Source organism: Acanthaster planci, linkage group LG09, assembly GCF_054643075.1.
Source record: "Acanthaster planci isolate LZ-2023a linkage group LG09, COTS_SCS, whole genome shotgun sequence".
NCBI lineage: Eukaryota > Metazoa > Echinodermata > Asteroidea > Valvatida > Acanthasteridae > Acanthaster > Acanthaster planci.
The window spans coordinates 12,731,185-12,750,304 of record NC_141785.1 but is presented as its reverse complement, the minus strand read 5'-3'; the positions used below and the strand labels follow the sequence as shown (position 1 = coordinate 12,750,304).

The following is a 19,120-nucleotide window of genomic DNA, read 5'->3' as shown; positions in this document are numbered from 1 at the left end:
GCGCGGAGATGATAGTTGCCTCGTAAAATTGTCCCCAGCTTGCCGATGATCTACCAATGTCAAGTCGTCCACGCTGAAAGATTTCAACGGAAGTTCACGAGCAGAATACGACTACATTACGCGCGGATCCGGGGGTTAGGGGGTCGGAACCCCCCCCCCCCTTCTGAGACCCAAAAAAATGTAAAATGGGGAAAATAATAATGAAAAAAGGTAAGTGCACATATAGATGTAAACAATGCATGTCATGTAATGATTCACCATCGTTTCCGCTTGTGCACAAAATTCAAAATGAGCCTAAAATCTCTGGCCTGACCCCCCCCCCTGCAAAAACTCCTAGATCCACTCAAAGACTATCCAAGCCCAGCGCACAGCAAGGTGCGCCGTCCCGGTACTTTGCCCGTAATTTTTTTAAATCACACCGTATATCCTATACGGTTTTCGTGCTGGAAGAGATACTAGTGCTGAGAATTTATGCGTAATTGGGATTTGACATGAGGGCGTGTCACAAACAAGCAAACGTGTCAAATTCAATACATGTCACTAGAAATTGGAAGACATTTCTTATTGCAAAGCTTTAGTTGCCGCAAAATGTCATGTGAGAGCTCCGTCTGCATTTGTACACAATTCCAAACGTTAACAAACCAAAATTAATTTCACCTCACGTCCGGGGCCGCAAAGCATGAAGTTTTCAGTGAGTCTAAGACTTTAACGAAGTTCCCTTCTTGGCATGCTTCGAATGCCTACAGGCAGTCCGGGCGCACCCAGGATTTGAATTTTTGAGATGATTCTTTGTTCTAACGTACTAGACTGTGTACAGCCAGCAGTAAATTATTTTATAGCATATGTCTTGCAAGGGCGGATCTGGGGAAACGGGGGCCACCCCCCCCCCAAAAAAAATAAATAAATAATGAGGAGTTTTCTTTAATCAGTAAGGTTAAAGAAAAGTGTTGAGGTTGTTTTGGTAGGGACAGGGCCATTTTGTTCAGGAAATTGTTTCTGAACAGCTGCTTAAATATGACTGGTGCGATCAGTTAATGCAAAAGTGCACCAGGGACGCTGCTCACTTGCCCCCCGGGTCTGGATCCGCTCTTGATTTCTTGTATAATTAGGAATATTTTACCGTTTTCATAAATGATTTGACGCACTTGGCCACAAAGCCATAACCATGCTTACTCGACTCTGCAGTATACGTGCAAACCGAAGAAGATTAGAGGAAATGATGCAGACGAGGTTGCAATCTATCTGTATCGATATCATTCTGTATCAGTATCATAAAGTTAATTGGCGGGGGCGGGGGGGAACATCATACCAACGTATAGAGAGAAGACAGTGAGAAGCAGTTACAGTTTTAAACTTGAAAACGTTTCAAGTAACAAAACTGATATTTTAATTTGTTTATGGGGACAGGGAAGAAATCAAGCTGATTTTGATGATTACTGAGAAAGTGTCTTAAACCTGAAAAAAATGCTAAAAAACACTCCGTGTGCTAATTAGCTATCCTAGTTCATCAAGCTAGCGATCACGGTGGTGAAAAAATTCTATCGTTGTTTCATACACACAAGAAATCTCTTTACAATCAGAGGAAGCAGAATTACTCCAATAATGTCACAAACTATCGATGTATCACATCTTAAGTCACAACTTTCGGAACTGAATACAGCAGCCTACGTACAGGTACTATCGTGTCGTGTTTTCACGGGCTCGTCCTCATGCATAACACACTAGGATGTCAGACAACTCGACCGTTTGCCAACTCGGCTTCAGACAACTCGACCGATGAGACAACTCGACCATTGAGACAACTCGACCGTCCGTGCGTAGAAATGAGAGACAAGCCGACCGTTGAAACAAGTCCTCCTTTGAGACACTGTCCGCTCGGCTCAGTCGTCTACTGAGGCCACGGTGTAGATAATATACATGTATGCTAATATGATGGGATGGAATTTCATGTACTATATAGACAAGCCTAATTTCTGAGGTATTTATAAAAATATAAATGCTCATATCATCGAGATCATGATGTGCTGATCCCCTGGGCCGTTTTCCAAACTCAACTTCGTCTCCGTTTCAGGCTTTGTCCCCGAAACCAATCCCCGATTGTGGGCCTGACACGTTTAACTAAAATTGGATTTCTATATGTTTTGGCTCTCTTGCATCATATTTGATGTTTTGTGGCACTATTAGACTAATTATTGCGCTTCCAGCTTCAAAGTTAGGTCGTAAAAAACAGCTGACGCCTAAATGGAGCAGAAGTTGAGAGTATTGGAAAACGGCCCTGGATCAGTGAAACATGTTGAGTGCATGCGCGCGCACACACGTACACGTTCACCGCGTGGAGATCAATCGGTGGTGGATATACGTATACGCGGACCACGCTGATCCAGGCTTCGAACTCAGAGTCATAACAAGTGGACGGTGGACGAATAGAAAGGTGAGATTTGTTTCGTTTCTTTTGCAGGAATTGGCGCGGCTTCTTGACTGGAAAGTGAAGTATGTATTGACGTAAACCTCTTCAGTTTCGTTTTTTTAAAATGTTATCGCTGACAGTGAACAACTCATAGGTGCGGGGCCCAGCATGATTTGTTTGACTTGCAGGTTGGTTGACAACATGGCTGCACCACCACATGCGCCATGCATGATCCTGCCATCCTGGAATGCTTTACATACAGTTCAAGGCTAAAGTTGTACCATAGACCATTATTGTTAACCACCGTCATGAACAGTTCATACCCTCGCTGATAAACACTGAGAAACAATGCGGAAAGAGTTCCTGACAGTCTTGAAAACTGGTACTGTGGTAGGCCTATAAAAAGTATTGGTGACTGATAAGTGATAGGCCTAACCATGCTTACACTATTACACGTCCCAAAAAGTGACATTCAGCATGTTCAGCTCAGAAATTTCTTTAGCCCATGCTCACGCATTGCATCATCAGGTCATAGCCCTTCTTAGAAAACTCTTTTTCAGACAAGTCTCACCTCTCATCGGGCATTAAGTGTTGTCCGTACTTGGAACTCTTTCCACATGTTCAATCTACTAATAGTAGGGACAGAAATGGGATTTTTGAAGTTGCTCTATAAGCTTTATGACTGTGTTGTGTTGAAAGAGGGGATAATTCTGAGCACATTGATACCAATATGTCTGTATTTGGTCGAGGCGTTGCTGAGATATGGCGATTTGAATTTTCTGAAAATGGGAATTTTTCGTTCTTTTTCTTAATGGAGATCATGGTTAAAGTAGAGCCACATTTTGTGTGTTTACAGCAGTAAACAAAATGATAAACAAATTGAGTCACAGAAAACATCTCTGTTGCTCATTTATTTTCAGCCGTTCTTTTTTGAATCAACAAAATTGTATGCACAGTGTATGTTGTACACATAAATCTATGTGTGGAATTTTGTTTACAAATAGGGTTGTCATGGAAACGCGGCTATTTACGTTTTTCCTCAATTGGTTGTAATGAGCCCCAATTTTACAGTTCAAACTTCATAATATCAATGAAAAACTGATGAATCACCCTGACTTGAAATTGGATTAAAATTGGGATTACGATTAATGAGTTATTTACGACAGCATTTGTTTACTAATTTATAGTGTAGTAAACAATGTAGTAAACAAATTGAAGCTTCCATATCTTCGGATATGAAAATGCTAAACGGATCCTGTTTTCACTATATTCCAATAGATTAACATCTCTTTCCAATTTTAAGGATTCATAACAATTCTAAAGGTAGATTATTGGAGAAGGTTGCCATAGAAACAGACAAAAACTTTGTATAAAATAAGTTAATTTGCTGTATCTTTAGACATGAAAAGGCGAGAAAATTGCCATTTTCTTTATGTCAGCCATATTTTTCTGTTTCCAGTGTTTAGGTGGAATAAAAAAGTATGTTAGCCATACTTTTCTTTTTCCAATGTTTAGATGTACAGTATTACTGAAAAGTATGCTTAAGCCTAATACTGGCAGTAACCAGTTGCCATGGAAACGATTAATTCAGTTGAAATTTTCATGGTGATAGCAACAGCACAGTTTAAGAAATTTTAACTTCAGATCAGGGACCATTTTTAACAGTACATGTATGTACACAATGATATTGCATTTTTCTTGTCACATTAAACCCTCAACTGGATAAAACATTAGGAAGATAATAAAATCTTAAATCTAAAATCTGAAACAAGTCAAATTCTAGAATCTTTGAAGTTTGACATACTTTAACGTTTCTGTTTGGTTCAAATGAACCATCTATTTATTACCACACAGTAATTTAGTGCAGTTGGTTGCCCTGAAGTATGTATTAATACAGACAAAAGTTCGGGTAGCCAAGAGCATACATTAAGAGATTCAACACATTTTCTAAAACGAATGAGTTTTGTTTCACGTACATGTACATGTGTATTCAGGGCCATGAACTGTAACACAAAAGTAATGCATTGCTCTACGGATGACATGTAAATGAACAGTATGCATGTATTGAAATTGTTCACACATCCCATGCAATGAATACAGATAAAAAGGGACCTGTATTATGTAACAAGAGCAATAAAGTCATATTAAAACTATATATGCATGTACATGTACATGCAATACACGTGCATCTTGGTTCATTTTGAGTTTAGTTTCAAATCCAATCACATTTATTTTATAATCCTAACTTCATCTCACATTCTTACTTCTGGCTTGTTTTTGAAAGGAAAACACGGTTAATTCTTCAAAGTTGCTGGAAAGTAAGTCAGCTTTCTAAGCACCAGTTGTGGTTTCATCCGTTTAACAAACTGTAAGAAGTTAACTACTGGTAGGTGAACCAGTTCCTTGCATGATTTTAATAATACAGTTTGTCTGATTTTCTCTGATATAGCTTAGTTTTCTTATTGCTGACACTTGAGAACATTAAGGCAAGAATGAAGTTTACAGAAGTCCTAGAAAGAACAATTTCTTTATGTACAAGTAGGTCTACTTCGAGGATATAGGTATCCATTATGTCCTACGATCAGAAATTGAAAATGAGGAGTGAATGAAGACCCTTTTCAACATACAGGAACAATGGTGATAAGAACAGATTCAGATGCTATTTAATATTGAACACATTGAAATGCATTTTTTCTCTTTATGTATTTACGAGTGGATTAGGAGGGAACAATTTCCAAGTTGCCATCTCTGTAATCCTCAACAAGTTTGTATGAGTACACAGCTTCATCGTCATCTTATGTGATGTTGAACCAGTGAGGAAACCCAGGAACCTGACTAATGACTTCACCCGTGTACATCTGTCTCTCCCCATCCCCAGAAGCAAAGAAGTGGCCGACAGTTTTACCGACTAGCAATGGAATTGTTACATTCATGTCATCACGTGTGGTTGTTTGAACTGACTCCCCATCGGCTAAAGAAGTTGCTGCATCAATAAACAAATTGTTTACACAATGCTGAAATTGTTTCTGCCATTGAAACTAGGAGGTGAAGTCCACAGAAGAAATTGTTCATTTCAATCAACTTTTGCTTGGCAGTCTTGCTTAAAGAATCCCAGTTATCTGTTATTTTTAGGAAGGCATGACTCTCTATAAGACTGGAGGATTGCATTGAACTTAGATTCAGTAGCAGCACGATCACTCATTGTGTTCTTAATCTCACACAGTATTTTAGAACCTACATCGTCTTTTCCATGGCAGATGTCTGTGATATCGTCTTGAATCTTCTTAAAAGTTGTAAGGGTATCCCCAGCACTTTTTGAAACCATTTCTCTTAAACCTAAGACAAAGTTGTTATACTCTGCATCAGTAACTGTGTATGTCATTTAAACATCACCCTGTTTTGGCGTTTCATCCAATCCTGGATCGCCACAACTGAGTTGGGATGCCCATGACTTTGAAGGAAATGGGCTGTTTAAAAACGGACAGAAAAAGAAGACTTCATAATTCCAAATATCTGCCGAATAGTTTGTTTTATTAAAGGAATCTTCTTTCAATAAATCACAAAATTGAAGGATATTAATCCATTAAGCATACAGTGTTAACATATTATGTAAACAAATAAAGATTGTGAAAAGGCAATTATAACATAAATAGAAAAGAATCAAAACTAAACATTCAAATGACTTACCAAGCAACAGTAAAGCAAACCAGAATGTTTGGGGCATTTCATATGACAAACATCCACCATACAAATGACCACGTCTTTTTCTCGAAGATTTTTAGATGTAAAGCTCCACTTATTTAAAAAACTTCGAAGAAATTTTTCAAAATTTCAGTTTTCATCCAAAATATAAAGTAAAAAAAAACTTGGACAGAACACTCAGATATGAAAAACATAATTTTAACTTAAATGAGTCGGTGTAATTTTTTTAAATACATTAAAGTTCACAATAAAAACTTTGAAATAAATATTGTTAAGTCTTTTATCCTTCCTATTCAGCCTTTCTTTATTGGAAGTCTCATAAAATTCCAGGTTCATTCATCATTTCACCCATGGTGTGCATGTCGACAGTCATTTCATATTCCAAAAAAAAATTAACATCGACATATTCATGTATAGATGTAAGAGCTGATAAATGTTGGTTTCAAAGTCATTTCCCCAAACAAATCTTCATCAAAAATGATGTTACACGAAATGCAAAGGTGCGTGAAAAAAGCTCCGCGCTGCGCGCTGTACGAAACAACGCGGCTACACCACCGCGCACACACGATTGTTGACGGACCGTGCGACGCGTTGGTCCCATGGCGGTCACTCGGCGTGTTACGCTAACTTATTTCGCTCGGCGGTCAAATGCGCTCACAGTCTTTTATACAAGTCCAAATGATTAAGGGTATTTATAACCTGAAAATTTCAAAAATGGACACTAGTTTCTTGTATATACGACAGAAATGCTCCAAAATCGCTTGTAGAAGAACCAACCTCCTTTTCACGGCCGCATTTCGAAGAAAAATCGGGCGAACTTCGCCAAAACTTCGACGAGGTGCTGACGGAAGTCGTCAGCTTGCCGTGTGTGAAAAACGAAGCGATTTGAGAATGGTGCTGTGTGGAAGAACCGGTTCAAACCGGAGAGTTCCGGTTTGGAGACGCGAAACCAAACTTTTGTACACAAAACTGTACGTGCGCAGATGATGTGCGCAGTAGACCGTTGCGGTCCCTACTAATAGTACTAGTATGGGCTTACATGTAAATAAAATTAAAGCACTCGATGGGAGAAACACAGTGGTGCAAATCTTATCACCATTGGCGTTCTGTTCAGGGTAACCCAGGTTGACTCCCTGACCGTAGGCCTACTACGTTATGGAGGGAGTCCAAGGTATAAGTCAGTCTGCAGCCCCTGATCTGACAAAAACGGAACTGTATTTTTTATATCGGCTCGATGGCAGGTGGGTTAAAGCCGGGTACCAGTCAGGTCCTTAGTGTAGCAGGCGAGCAACAAACCTTCACTGGAAACTGCGTGCAGGCAGTTCGGATTCCTTCTTTTAACTCAAATTTTAAATAACTCGAATTTTTTGTCCATTCCCCAGAGATTCGAGGTATGAGATTTTACTGTAATTCTCTATAATCCCCTTAAGGTGAATTCTTCAATATACCGCCTTGGCCCTCTGCCAGGACACTAAGGACTATTATCACTTTGGAAACGTAGTTAATGGTCCAAACCAGCGGACTCTCCTCTGAAGGGGGGACTTGGTCAGGAGGCGAGTTAGTAAGGGGGTGAGTTGGCTAGGGGACGGGATGGTAAGGGGGCGAGTCGGCCAGGGGGCAAGTTGACCTACAATCGCAACACCATCCCCACTTTCCCTTCTCCCTCCTCAGCTAAGGTTTTGGGTCACAGCTCGATTCTGCAAAAAATTGAGCAGCAAATGGGAATGCACCAGTTACAGCTACACCTATCCCCTGGAAAGTGACAATTTTCCCTCTTCTGATATTTTCATTATCTGTAGTAATAGAAAACAACTGCAAGACATTCCTTGCATAATTTTTAGGAGTTTTGTTCCTACATAGCGCATTTTAGAGTTTCAGAAAATCCCACAAAAGGCAGGTTCCTCAAAATATTGACCATTAGAACGTGTCGCGAACGTCATTCGATTCTGTCATTAGTGTCAAACAAATCAACTGCAAAAAACAGCGAGTAAAATCAAAATAGATGTACAACAGCTTTAAAAAAAGTGCAAAAAGCACCCTGAACAATCATCCTTTTACGACTGGACCAATCACATTTTCTTCAAGTACGTTTCTGAAAACTGCTAGCCAAAATACCAATCGTGGCAATTTTGTGGCTTATTATCGTGGCCTGTTTGACCTTTGACATCACGGAATGACAATGCTCCGGGATTTTTCTCTTCATACCAAGGTTTCGCGAAAGAAAATTGGTCATACTGAATGACGTTCAAAAAAAATGACGTCTGAAACATAAAATACGATTCATGACAAAAATCAAATGCTCAGAGTTGTTAATTTTAATTAAATTTTCAGCAGGGATATCTCCAAATTAAGCGGCAAAATGAACGTCGCGCATGGAATTTTCAAGCACTGCATGTGGCAGCGTTTTCGGCATTCTCGAACGTCATGCATTTTTTTCACAATTCTCGAGCCTCATCAAAATTCTGTCAAATATGACGTTGGCAAAATACATATTGTTCTCATTATACATTTTTGATGCAGCCAAACTTAAATGATTTTTTTCAGTGGTTGAAAGGTATTACACCTAGGCAGATATGCTGATATAGTGAGAGTGATTGTAAACATTAAGAGAATGAAGAGAACCAAACTTTTCTCATTTTCTGTCAATTTTGTGCTCTTCTTTTCTTGGCTTATTTTTTTAAAAGTTATTTCTTAGGTGCTTTAAAATACATCAGTTGAAAAATATACTGAATTCTCCTTGTTGTTGAGAGAGATTTTAAATCAAGTCATCTGGTGTAAATACTCTGATATAAAACTTTAAATGAATTAAACTCCATTTGATTTGCACTGGTAGCCAATGAAATGTCCACCAAATGTACCTGTACACATTATGCCTAATTATCCCCAGATAATCATTTTTATAAATCTGGAGGTGCTAATTGTTATTTACATGATCAAAGTCACTCTTTCGGGAGTTTTGAAAAATGACATGCAGAGTTGCATTTTGGTCCATGTTATGAAGAACATGCCATATTTCTGTTAACATGTGCATACATGTACTTTGGTTGTGCAAATTATTGCAAAGTGTGGAAGTAAATTTGAACCTGCGTGAACACTGCTTTTAAAAGCAATAAATAGATGGAATCAACAAAATCTGCTATTTTCATGGGTAGACCCGGTGCTCTATGTGGCCTTTGACCTTGCCTGACTCTGTAGGACAGGTTTTTAAAATCAGTTTTCCTTTCCCAGTTTATCATAATTTAAGTGAAACAGATTGCACTTACCAGCAGACCTTAGTGTCAAGACCTACATGTACTGTACATGTATATCAGTATGAATGCATCTGGTCTCAGGAACTGATTTCACAGACTGGTGGGGTAAACAGCCATATGCATTTGAATCTGTGATATCTTTTCTTCCAAGTAATCCCCAGTGGTTGACTGAGTGTTCAGTTTGCCCCACTGTTACTCATCTTAACCACTCCTTTCATTTTCTCAGTAAGAGGAGGATCAGTCTAACATCTTTTTCTTGATAAATTTAATTAGGTCTTAACCACAAATTTCTGTAACTTGTTGGTTATCTTTAAAGGGCCCATGTAGACTTTTTTCACACACTCCTTGTAAATGCATATTTGTGTCCCATATTTATGTAACCTTATTTTAATTTTCATTTTGTCATTTTTAAGAGCATTTTGGTGGCTTTTGAAAAACAGTTTCTACTTAAATGATACAAATTTGGGTGTTACAGTTGCTACATAATTTTAGCAGAAAGCCTTAATGTTTGAGCCTTATTTCTTCAACTTTTGCAAAGTCTCCACATTGAGATATTATGGGCATTTGGGTATTTTACTGTCATAATTTATTTTGGATGCAAATTAAACTCATGAACACAGAAAATACACACATAAATAAGAGACCAAGTTCTGTGAAGGAACTTACAAAAACCTCTTGCAACATCGAATTGTTGCGTGCGTGTATTGCCGGCGTAGAGTAATCGAACGGAACGTACAGTACATGTATAGACTGGTTCTAGTTGCTACACTTCTTTGCATGGGTGCTGCGCAGCGGGAACCAGAGCAGCTTCGTTTAATGCATTGAGCTGTGGGCACGTGTTTTCACCACTGCGACAGTGAAACGTGAATGAACTTGTGAAAATAATGGAACTGTCTTTCCAAAAATTGCAGATAAAAGTACGAAAACATACAGAAACAAGCATTTTAATGTGAGAAAAAGTTATTGAAAGATATTTTGTGAAGACAGAAAAGACATCAGCTCTTCTGGACGTGCCCGAACGGGCACGCCTAGTTAGAATTGTAATTGCCTGAATGAGCTATCGGACAGGTGATTCGCTGCAGCCTGCAGCAACATGCTTCCATTTATTAGGAAAAAACATTGAAGCTTTATGTGAAGTACTATTTGTTCTTTCAATGAGATTGCCTTCCAAAAAAATGGAGGTTAGACAGTTTTCATAACATTTAAGAGAAGGATAAAGTTACTGAAACTACAGGGAAATTCCAGTGGTATGCCATTCAAAGGGTAAGTCTCATAGAGCATGACCTTCATATATCCCCCCTTGGGCTGGTAGTCAGCTGTCCCTGCTCTTTAGTAGAGCCTTTCCCAAATTATAGTTGGGTCTTCAGGGTTGTTTCCGCTCAAATTGTGTTGTGGGTAATTCTGTTTAAATATGGGGTCCAATTTTATGTCAAATTTAATGCAAATTACCTGCCGAACAGATTAAAAATAGTTGAAGTCAATTTCATTGATTATTCCTTGTCATATAAAACAGGACAAATGTAAGGGGGATACAGAAAGGTTACACGTTTGGACCCCAAATTTACAGAAAGATCCTTGCCCTGTCTGAACCAAGTGACCGCTTGTATTTTATTCTGGTCTTTGCTGTGGTGCTGGTCGGCTTGGAACTGTAGAAATTTCCTCTGTTGCTGGCACCTTGGGTTGAGCTGGCCTTGTTCATCTCCAGTAGTCACTGAACATACCAATTTTATATTCACCAGTTTGGAAAAACAACAGTTGGCTATGAAGTTGGTATTGTTGAACAGCATACGATAGTAGTAGTGTGGTGTGAGCTTTCTCTAGGGGTTTGAGGGGCAGGAGTATGACCTCTTGTGGAATGTACATATGAAAAGATTTTTGGAACTTTTAATGACCTTGTGTTGCCCATGGAATGGATTAGAGCCTCTGTCTGGATGGGTTTGTGCACAGGAACCCTCAAAATTTGGCCTCATTTTACATTTTTGAAGAGGGTAGTGTTCTGTATTTGTGGCCATCATCCAAAGGACTACATTTTATGTACATGTACATGTACTGTATTTAGAGATGTTTTAGGATTATCAAAATACTGATAGTCATTGGTTTAGAATTTAAAGCATAATACTCATTTTTAGTTTTGGTTTCATGTGAAAAAAATGCAAGGAAATACAGATTTTTTTCCATAAGCTACAGGTATTTCTCTTTTGCTGTAGAAGGGCTATTTTGAAACTGTACACCGGTGCCACTGTGAACCAGAAAAAGCAGTGCAAACAAATGGAGGACGCACATGTGTTCACTTCGTATTCACTTTGGTACTCTACCCTATACTCTGCTAAAAATATGTACAAGTTTAATGTGCCAACATGTCTGATGCACCATACAGGAATGGATACATGCACATTGAAATCTGTTCATCTATGTGAAATGCTTGGAAGGGTGCTTTATCAGGTACTTTGCAAAATAGATTCTGTGAAAGGAATTGACAATTGAAATCACAGGAGGGTTGATATCGGATGCTTGACAGGTTTATCATGCAAGTGCAGGTTATGACTAAGAAGCTTTCCTGTGTTACTCTTGGTGGGGTATTCCCTGCATGTGGCAAGTTAATTGACGGACATGAAATGACAGTTTCCTTCCATTTCCTGGTGCTGGGACTTCAAAATGTCAGGAATCATCAGTGTTCTCGGTGTCGTTGGAAAGTACGCATTTCTGGCGAGACGCAAGCGTGCTGAACACTTCGTGCTGAATGGTCACAGTGTCCAGGAGTGCTTAGTGTACATGTATGTCTGAGGAAACTCCTCTGTGGTGGAATATCTTTCATATTCCACAGTTTGGGCTAAAATCCCCTGTATAGTTTTTAAAAATGATGTTGTGAAGATTTCTCTGTACTTATGTCTTTACCATCGACAAGTTCTGACCAGTTGAAAAGCATGGATTGTGAAAACGTATTGTCAAAAAATTTCATCTGGCTTTTCCCCCGCAGGTACAAAAGCAGGGAACACCATCAACCTAGACCAACATGGCAGATCAGCAACCAAGTGGTCGTGCTCGTGGGAGGTCCCGTGGGCGAGGACGTGCCTCTTCTGGCCAGCAGCCAGCCCCGACCAGGCGCCCTGGTGAGACAGCAGCAGCAGCCCCTCCCCGCATGCCCCCGGCTGAGCCAGACCCCCTGCCCACCCCAGGAAGAGGACGCTCAAGGGGTGGCTCCTCCCAGGTACCCGGATCAGGAGGTTGGTATTCCTTTAATAGCTACTCTTTTATGCTGGTTTGTAGAAGTAAATATTTCTTCATCGGCAATGGAGTGTGACTGATTTTAGGCAGTCATGTCCATTTTTAGACAAAGCATGTGAATGAAAAATTGTGAAGAATGCTGTCACTCATTGGAAACTTGCGAGGAACAAAATTCCAGTATGGAAAACTCTGCCCAGGTTTGTTTCTGGAAATAGATTACACTGTCTTTCGTACTGAATACCATAATTTTCGGAATATAAGCCACCCAGTGTATAAACCACAGCACACAAAAATTGGCAAATTGAGATCGATAGTTGGTGTATAAGCCGCACCAGCCTATAAGCCGCACCAGCCAATAAGCCGCACCGCAGTGCTGACGATCTAACCACGAAGGTCATTGTGCTGCGTGCTGAAGAGCCAATACAGCATGTACAGTACGTAAATGGTTCCACTACACGTGCAATCCTAATTGAAATGCAAAATGCAAACAAGTCTCACCACAAAAATTGAACTTTAAGCCCTCAGATTTAATACTTTTTGCGGGTTGAATGGTTTTTCCTGCATGGGTCCTGCGTCGGCTCTTGCCCTTTTTTCCAGCAGCCAGCAAAAGTTATGCGGTGGAAGACATACAATTAAATCTTGAGAACTCAAAGTCAGTTAAGTCAAAAGATTGTTTTATCTTGTAGGCCGACTATTTCTTGCCAAAAGGAATAGGCTTTTATGTAAGAAAAATTATACCTCTGTAACTGTCAACAACACTACATCCGGTTATCTGGAAGTTTTGGGACGCCAATCAAAACAACACCACCAAATTGCTTCAAAACTGAAAAATCTGCCACAAGACCTTGGTTCGAGTCATAACATTGGAACTGCTTGTGTTGCATGCATGCTGCATGCGTCACACACACTGCATGCAGTCAAACCCTGTTTTCAAGCTAGCCTGACTGCTACCGCAGACCCATTCATGGACCGTTCAGTTGCTGAATCTTTCTGATAACCATGTGACCACAGACGTCAGAGACGATCAGCGAAAAGACAAAGACCTGCCACACGAAGGTACACCATTGAAGCAGTTGATTTTTATCTAACGGTAGAAAGATATCTTAAGATTTCAGAAGTAATAAAAGTCTTAGTAAAATGATTGTTCATCTGCAAAAAAATACACCTTGAGAATGAATAAAAAGCGCAAAAATAATCACTAAAAACCTTTGCCACAGCATACCGGTAACAAGTAAAGTTTAAGATTAAGTACACATTTCGCATACATAAATTTGTTTTTGTGACTCCACGACTCGGGGAATTCCGTTAATAACTCTAAATCCGGACAACATAAATTTTTATTAATTCTCTGAGATTAGAGTTCTCAGGTGTAAATGGCAACCAACGAAAACATGACCGAGCCATCGGCACACGGTACGCTTGACTTGGCTGTGACTTTGGTGACTAATTTTATCCTTCAAAGTTTGTTGTATAAGCTACAAGACGTATAAGCCGCAGAGACATTTTGCAGCGTGAGAGTCAACGTATAAGCCGTGGCTTTTATTCTGAAAATTACGGTATATTTTTTTTTTTTTGTCCAACAGTGTAGCTTTCTCTGATATGGAATTTTTTCTTTCAGCCCCAGTTCCAGCTGAGCCAAAAGTGCCCCCTACAGTCCAGATGGCTGCTCTAAGCATGAGCGCAGCTGGGGAAGGAGGGATGGGTGGTATCAGTGGTCGTGGTAAGCAGGCCCAGCTGAGTTACCAAGAGATCAAGACCAGACCTGACCACATCAAAGATAAGAGGGGTAAGTTGAACAGCAAGGCAACTAGCATTGAGGCCATATTTATGGGGTTTAACCACTTGCTGCCGGGAACCCCGTTCCAAGCACCATGGGTTCATACACAAAGCCAGGGTGCTCGAAATGGGACAAAAGAGCTGGTCTGTGTAACAAAAGACAGTACGCGGAACAAAGACCTGCTTCTGGGAATTTTTTTGGCTTGCATTTTTCGAAGGTATAGGTAATTCTTCACTGTTTGTAAACAGTATACTACTGTTTGGGGCATAGCGCGCCCGTGGATTGGCACCGCAGACAAAAGTGCTCCAGGGCCCCATTAATGAGCGACACGGCACGACTGCGTGCTAATCCAGCTACGTTTGAAAAGACGGCACTCGCATTCACTGGGGACAAAGGAAACACCTCCCAATTCTGGGCTCTCTTTACAGGGCGGCAGGCCTGCCTGAAATGTGGTTCGTGTTGTGGATTGCAGCATGAACTGTGGAAGGTCTTTGAAACCAAGGGGATAAATTACCTGCGGCACTTCGACGTTTATTTGACTTTTTTATATACATGAAGTTCTACCAAACCTCTTTGTTAATTAACTTTGTTTCCAATTTGGTTGAATATTGGTACTATTGCTTTCATGGTACAGTCTTTGTGAACAATTTCATTGTCATGAAATATTTTCCAAACTTCAAACACGTCAAGCGTCCAGAAATAGGATGAGCTTATAGCCTGGTGTCCCCTAACTTCTCGCAAAATCACAGAAAATCCCACGAAAACATTTAAGATATTCTTTAAAATTTAAAATTAAAAGTTTTAGTACATTATTATTACCTCCACCCGCATACCCAACTAAAAAAATTGTTAACGATGATTTTTTAAGGGCGCATTTTGAAAGAGTTCATGTGTACTACTTACGATTATTAGCCAATATTCACTATTGGGAAGGTATTTTTTCATACAACCTCAGACATTTTGGGTGCCGGATTGGAGTATGCTTTTTCAGGTTTCATGCTGGTCGGGGAACACCAGAGCTGGCTAATACTGACAGGTGCCGACCGGCGTAGCAACTACCCTAAACTGAAAGTCCAGTGTGAGCTTCCTGATTAGCAGTTTCTCCGTCGAACAGTGATTGAATTGCTTCCTGCACAGGAAGTAATTGTTATAAATATCTGCCCTATTTGATTTGTGAGGGCGAGAAAGCTAGTAGAAAAAGTTTCCTGGGTTCCAGTTGCCTGGGTTCCAGTTGCCTGTCTCCATTGTCGCTACATGGCAAACTATTCACAAAATGTTGGCTGTTGCCCGGAGCAATAGACCGTATTCGTAGGAAGCCACGTTTTTCTTGTTTCCTGAATCTACACATCCATTATTAATTAATCTACTGTTTAAAATTTGCCAGCTGGAACTCTGGCTCTGTAGAATGTGGGCGAAAGGATTGGTTCTGGATACAACTGTAAGTTTATAGTTTCCAGGAAGTGGAAAAGTCATGTTGAAATAGAGGTAGCAACTGTTCTTTGCCCCACTTGATCTGAGTGGATTTTTGAAACATTTTCAGTACTCGGCTTTAGAAAACTACCCAATGTTCCAGAGGAATTGATGAGATTTACTGAAAGCCCTTGTATCCTCTCTTTCCCAGGCACAGCTGGAGCAAAGGTAGATATCCTGACCAACTGCTTCCAACTCAAGAGGGAGGAACACTGGCTTTTGTACCAGTATCACGTGGATTTCAGCCCGATGGTAGAAAGTATACGGGCCCGGCAGGGCCTCTTGCGCTTTCACACCGAGTCTCTGGGTACCCCCATGGCATTTGATGGGATGATACTGTTTCTGCTTAGAAGGCTAGACCAGCCGGTGGGTATGAGTAATAAAAACTAAGAGGATAGGACCAAGTCGGGGCGGGGGGGAAGGATATAACCCTACAGATTTTCAAGCCATCAAAATAGAAGAAACTTTTTTGCAAAGCTTTCTGAAATTGCCAAACCAGGTTTGTTAATGTTTTTATCATTATTAATATTTATGAATGGCTTCAGTGTATACATGTTAATGACTTACTGCCATTTAAGCACAACTTTTAACAATGCAATCTTGGTGAACTCCACAGACGCATATGCACCCCCTCTTGAAATACATGTAGATGTCAGGGCATTGCACTCTATATGCTTATTTTTGTCGGCAGTTGTTACCCGATGCAGCAAGGGACCGTTAGGTTAGGGAACCAGACACATTACTTCTGTTCAGTTTTTGGATGCCGTTGGAAATTGTGTCTGGTGTGATGCCTATGGCTGTTTTATTTTGACTTGTTTTGGTGTGACTGATGTTCAGCAGTTTGGAAATCAGATATTGGATCCTATGCCCTCCATTCGCCACCTCCCAATTAATCAAGTCTGGCATAGCCATTGAATATACAAGTACATAAAATACGTCAGGTGTCTTGTAACTGCAAATGCATGAAATGAGAAACACACCATTAGGCCTGATAGGTCTAGTCAAGTATCTTCTGTTGCACTGTACATGTACATGTATGTTCAGCATGGCCTGGGGTATTCCGTACATGGATGTGAATTGTCCTAAATTAACCTCTTTTAGGATCCCCAAATTTTAAATACATGTAATTTTGAAAATCACGCGAAGTCCAAGAGTGTGACTTCTTGACCTGTTTAATTTGACATGTACCAGTGAAATTGTTGTCAAACTATATTGGTTTGTTTGGCACGCACTTAGTTACTTATGGAAATTAAAGAGTATGTTCTGAACTTACAAATCTCATTCGAGATGTGCCAGGGACACAAAAATAGACCCAAATTTACAGAAGAATTTGATTGTACTTGGCCCTCAGTAAGCTCCTGCTTGAGCCACAGCTTTGGTAGTGAGGAATTCTTTGGACCACCTTATGTACCCATTTCATTGTGCAACTGCCAGATTAATAAAACAGTCGGCCACTTTTGTAAAGGTTATAGGAGAACCATGCACCTTAACATTGACGCACAGCTGAAAACAGCACAGAAACTGTTATTATATCAGTCAATTCACAAGCGCGCCAAGAGAGCTTGTAAATGGAGGCACCTTCCTACAAAACACAGTGATGCTTAGTTTGAAATTGTGTCCAACCCATAGGTCACCACTCTTCAAACAAAACGCCGCAACAGTGATGAGATAGTGACAATTACGATCACCCTGAAAGCTGAGCTGGCCCCCAATAATCCCACCTGCCTCCAAGTCTACAATATTATCTTCCGCAAGTGAGTAGCCGGCTTCACCCTTCTGCCAACTCTCTGTTTGGCAGGGGCACTTACTTTTCGGAGTTTTTATTGCAAATAACTTTCTGCAGTCTGTAAACCAATAAGGTTCTTGCTTCATGGCCAGTATTGGCCCTCTCCCCAATTCTGCATACTGTACCTCTCGGACCCCTTTCATTATTAACTGCAACCGTCAGTCCTCCAAAATCTCCAGATGGTTTTGGAGGATAAAGGCTATGTGGCAGAAAAGTGTGGTCCAAAAATTAAGCAATGCATTGTGCGTGCTCTGCCATGTATAAATTTGATTATATGTGAAATCATAACCTACTTCTCCAAACACACATATTGCAGTGCCGTTGACTGCATTTCGTGTTGTACGCTAGGTGGAAGAGGATGACCACTGCGTTAACTTAATCACCTCTCCTCCCCCCCAGTAACTGAGCGAAATCTTTATGAGTATGCATTTGTTACATTGCCATTTTCCAACAGGGTCTTGGGATTGATGGGCATGCAGCAGATAGGACGCCACTATTTCAACCCCAATCTCCCGGTAGTCATTCCACAGCATAGGTTAGTCATACCCTTTTAATAAGCCCCAGGGGTTTGCTTCACGCCAGAAATTTCATTTGCCTCAACCCTGGATTATGGAACTTACAGAAAATCTGTAGGATTGAGTATAGAGTTTATGAATATACATTGGGTAAGGGCAAGACCTGTAAGTAAAATTAACTTTGTGTAGATGATTTCATTTTGTATGGTTGGAAAGCTTCCAGAGAAAATGTCTGACGGGAAAGTTTTAGTGGTATGAAATAAGCAGGTTATGACGTCAAGATATAATTTACCGTGACTTAATCAGTTGTGATTTTGGAACTCAGAGAACATGATTTGAAGCTTCATCACATCTTATTTCAATGTACTTCACAAACACAGTTCATAATGTATCTTCCGGACTTTTTAATCCTTACTCTTTCACACATTCAATTATTTCAGGAGATTTGTAAATTTTGCATACACAAACCCAGTAACCTGCCACAGAGCAAGGGTGAGGCTTACCTGTACCGGACACGTATTCTTTATACACGTGGCCGAGGTCTCCAAAATTGGACAAAGGGAACTGGGCCTTGTAACAAAAGATAGTTCTTGTAACAAAAGACCAGGCTGCTGGGAATTACCAACATTTTTTTCACTCTCAATAGTGGAGAGAATCCAGCCTTGTTTTGAAACAGTATACCATGGTTTGGGGCATTTAATTACGAGCGGATTACCACCGGAGACAAAAGCACTCCACCACCGCAGCGATGAGCCACACTGTACCACTGCACGCTAATCTGGCCCCTATTGAAAAGAGGTCAGCAGCGCACTGTGCCAGGTTCGTGAAAAAACGGAAATAATGTAACACCGCACAATCTGGGCTCTTTTTACAAGGCAGCAGGCCTGGATGAAATACTCCAGCGTCAGTAGATGTCTGTCAGATTAGAGTAGAAACCAGACAGTCCTTCGGGTGGGTGTAAATGTCCAGTAAATGAAGATATAAATT

The 19,120-nt window shown here is 40.3% G+C and overlaps 1 protein-coding gene across 1 annotated transcript in view; it reads left to right on the top strand.

Moving 5' to 3' along the window:
- Positions 1-2,304: 2,304 nt before the first annotated feature.
- LOC110987030 (piwi-like protein 1) overlaps positions 2,305-19,120 on the top strand; it is a 39,129-nt gene continuing 22,313 nt past the window's right edge. Inside the window, exons 1-6 of the mRNA XM_087141037.1 lie at positions 2,305-2,431; positions 12,338-12,584; positions 14,204-14,371; positions 15,984-16,198; positions 17,462-17,586; positions 18,073-18,153. Coding sequence (XP_086997163.1) covers positions 12,374-12,584; positions 14,204-14,371; positions 15,984-16,198; positions 17,462-17,586; positions 18,073-18,153 — 800 coding nt within the window. The 5' untranslated portion in view covers positions 2,305-2,431; positions 12,338-12,373. The remainder of the gene's footprint in view (positions 2,432-12,337; positions 12,585-14,203; positions 14,372-15,983; positions 16,199-17,461; positions 17,587-18,072; positions 18,154-19,120) is intronic.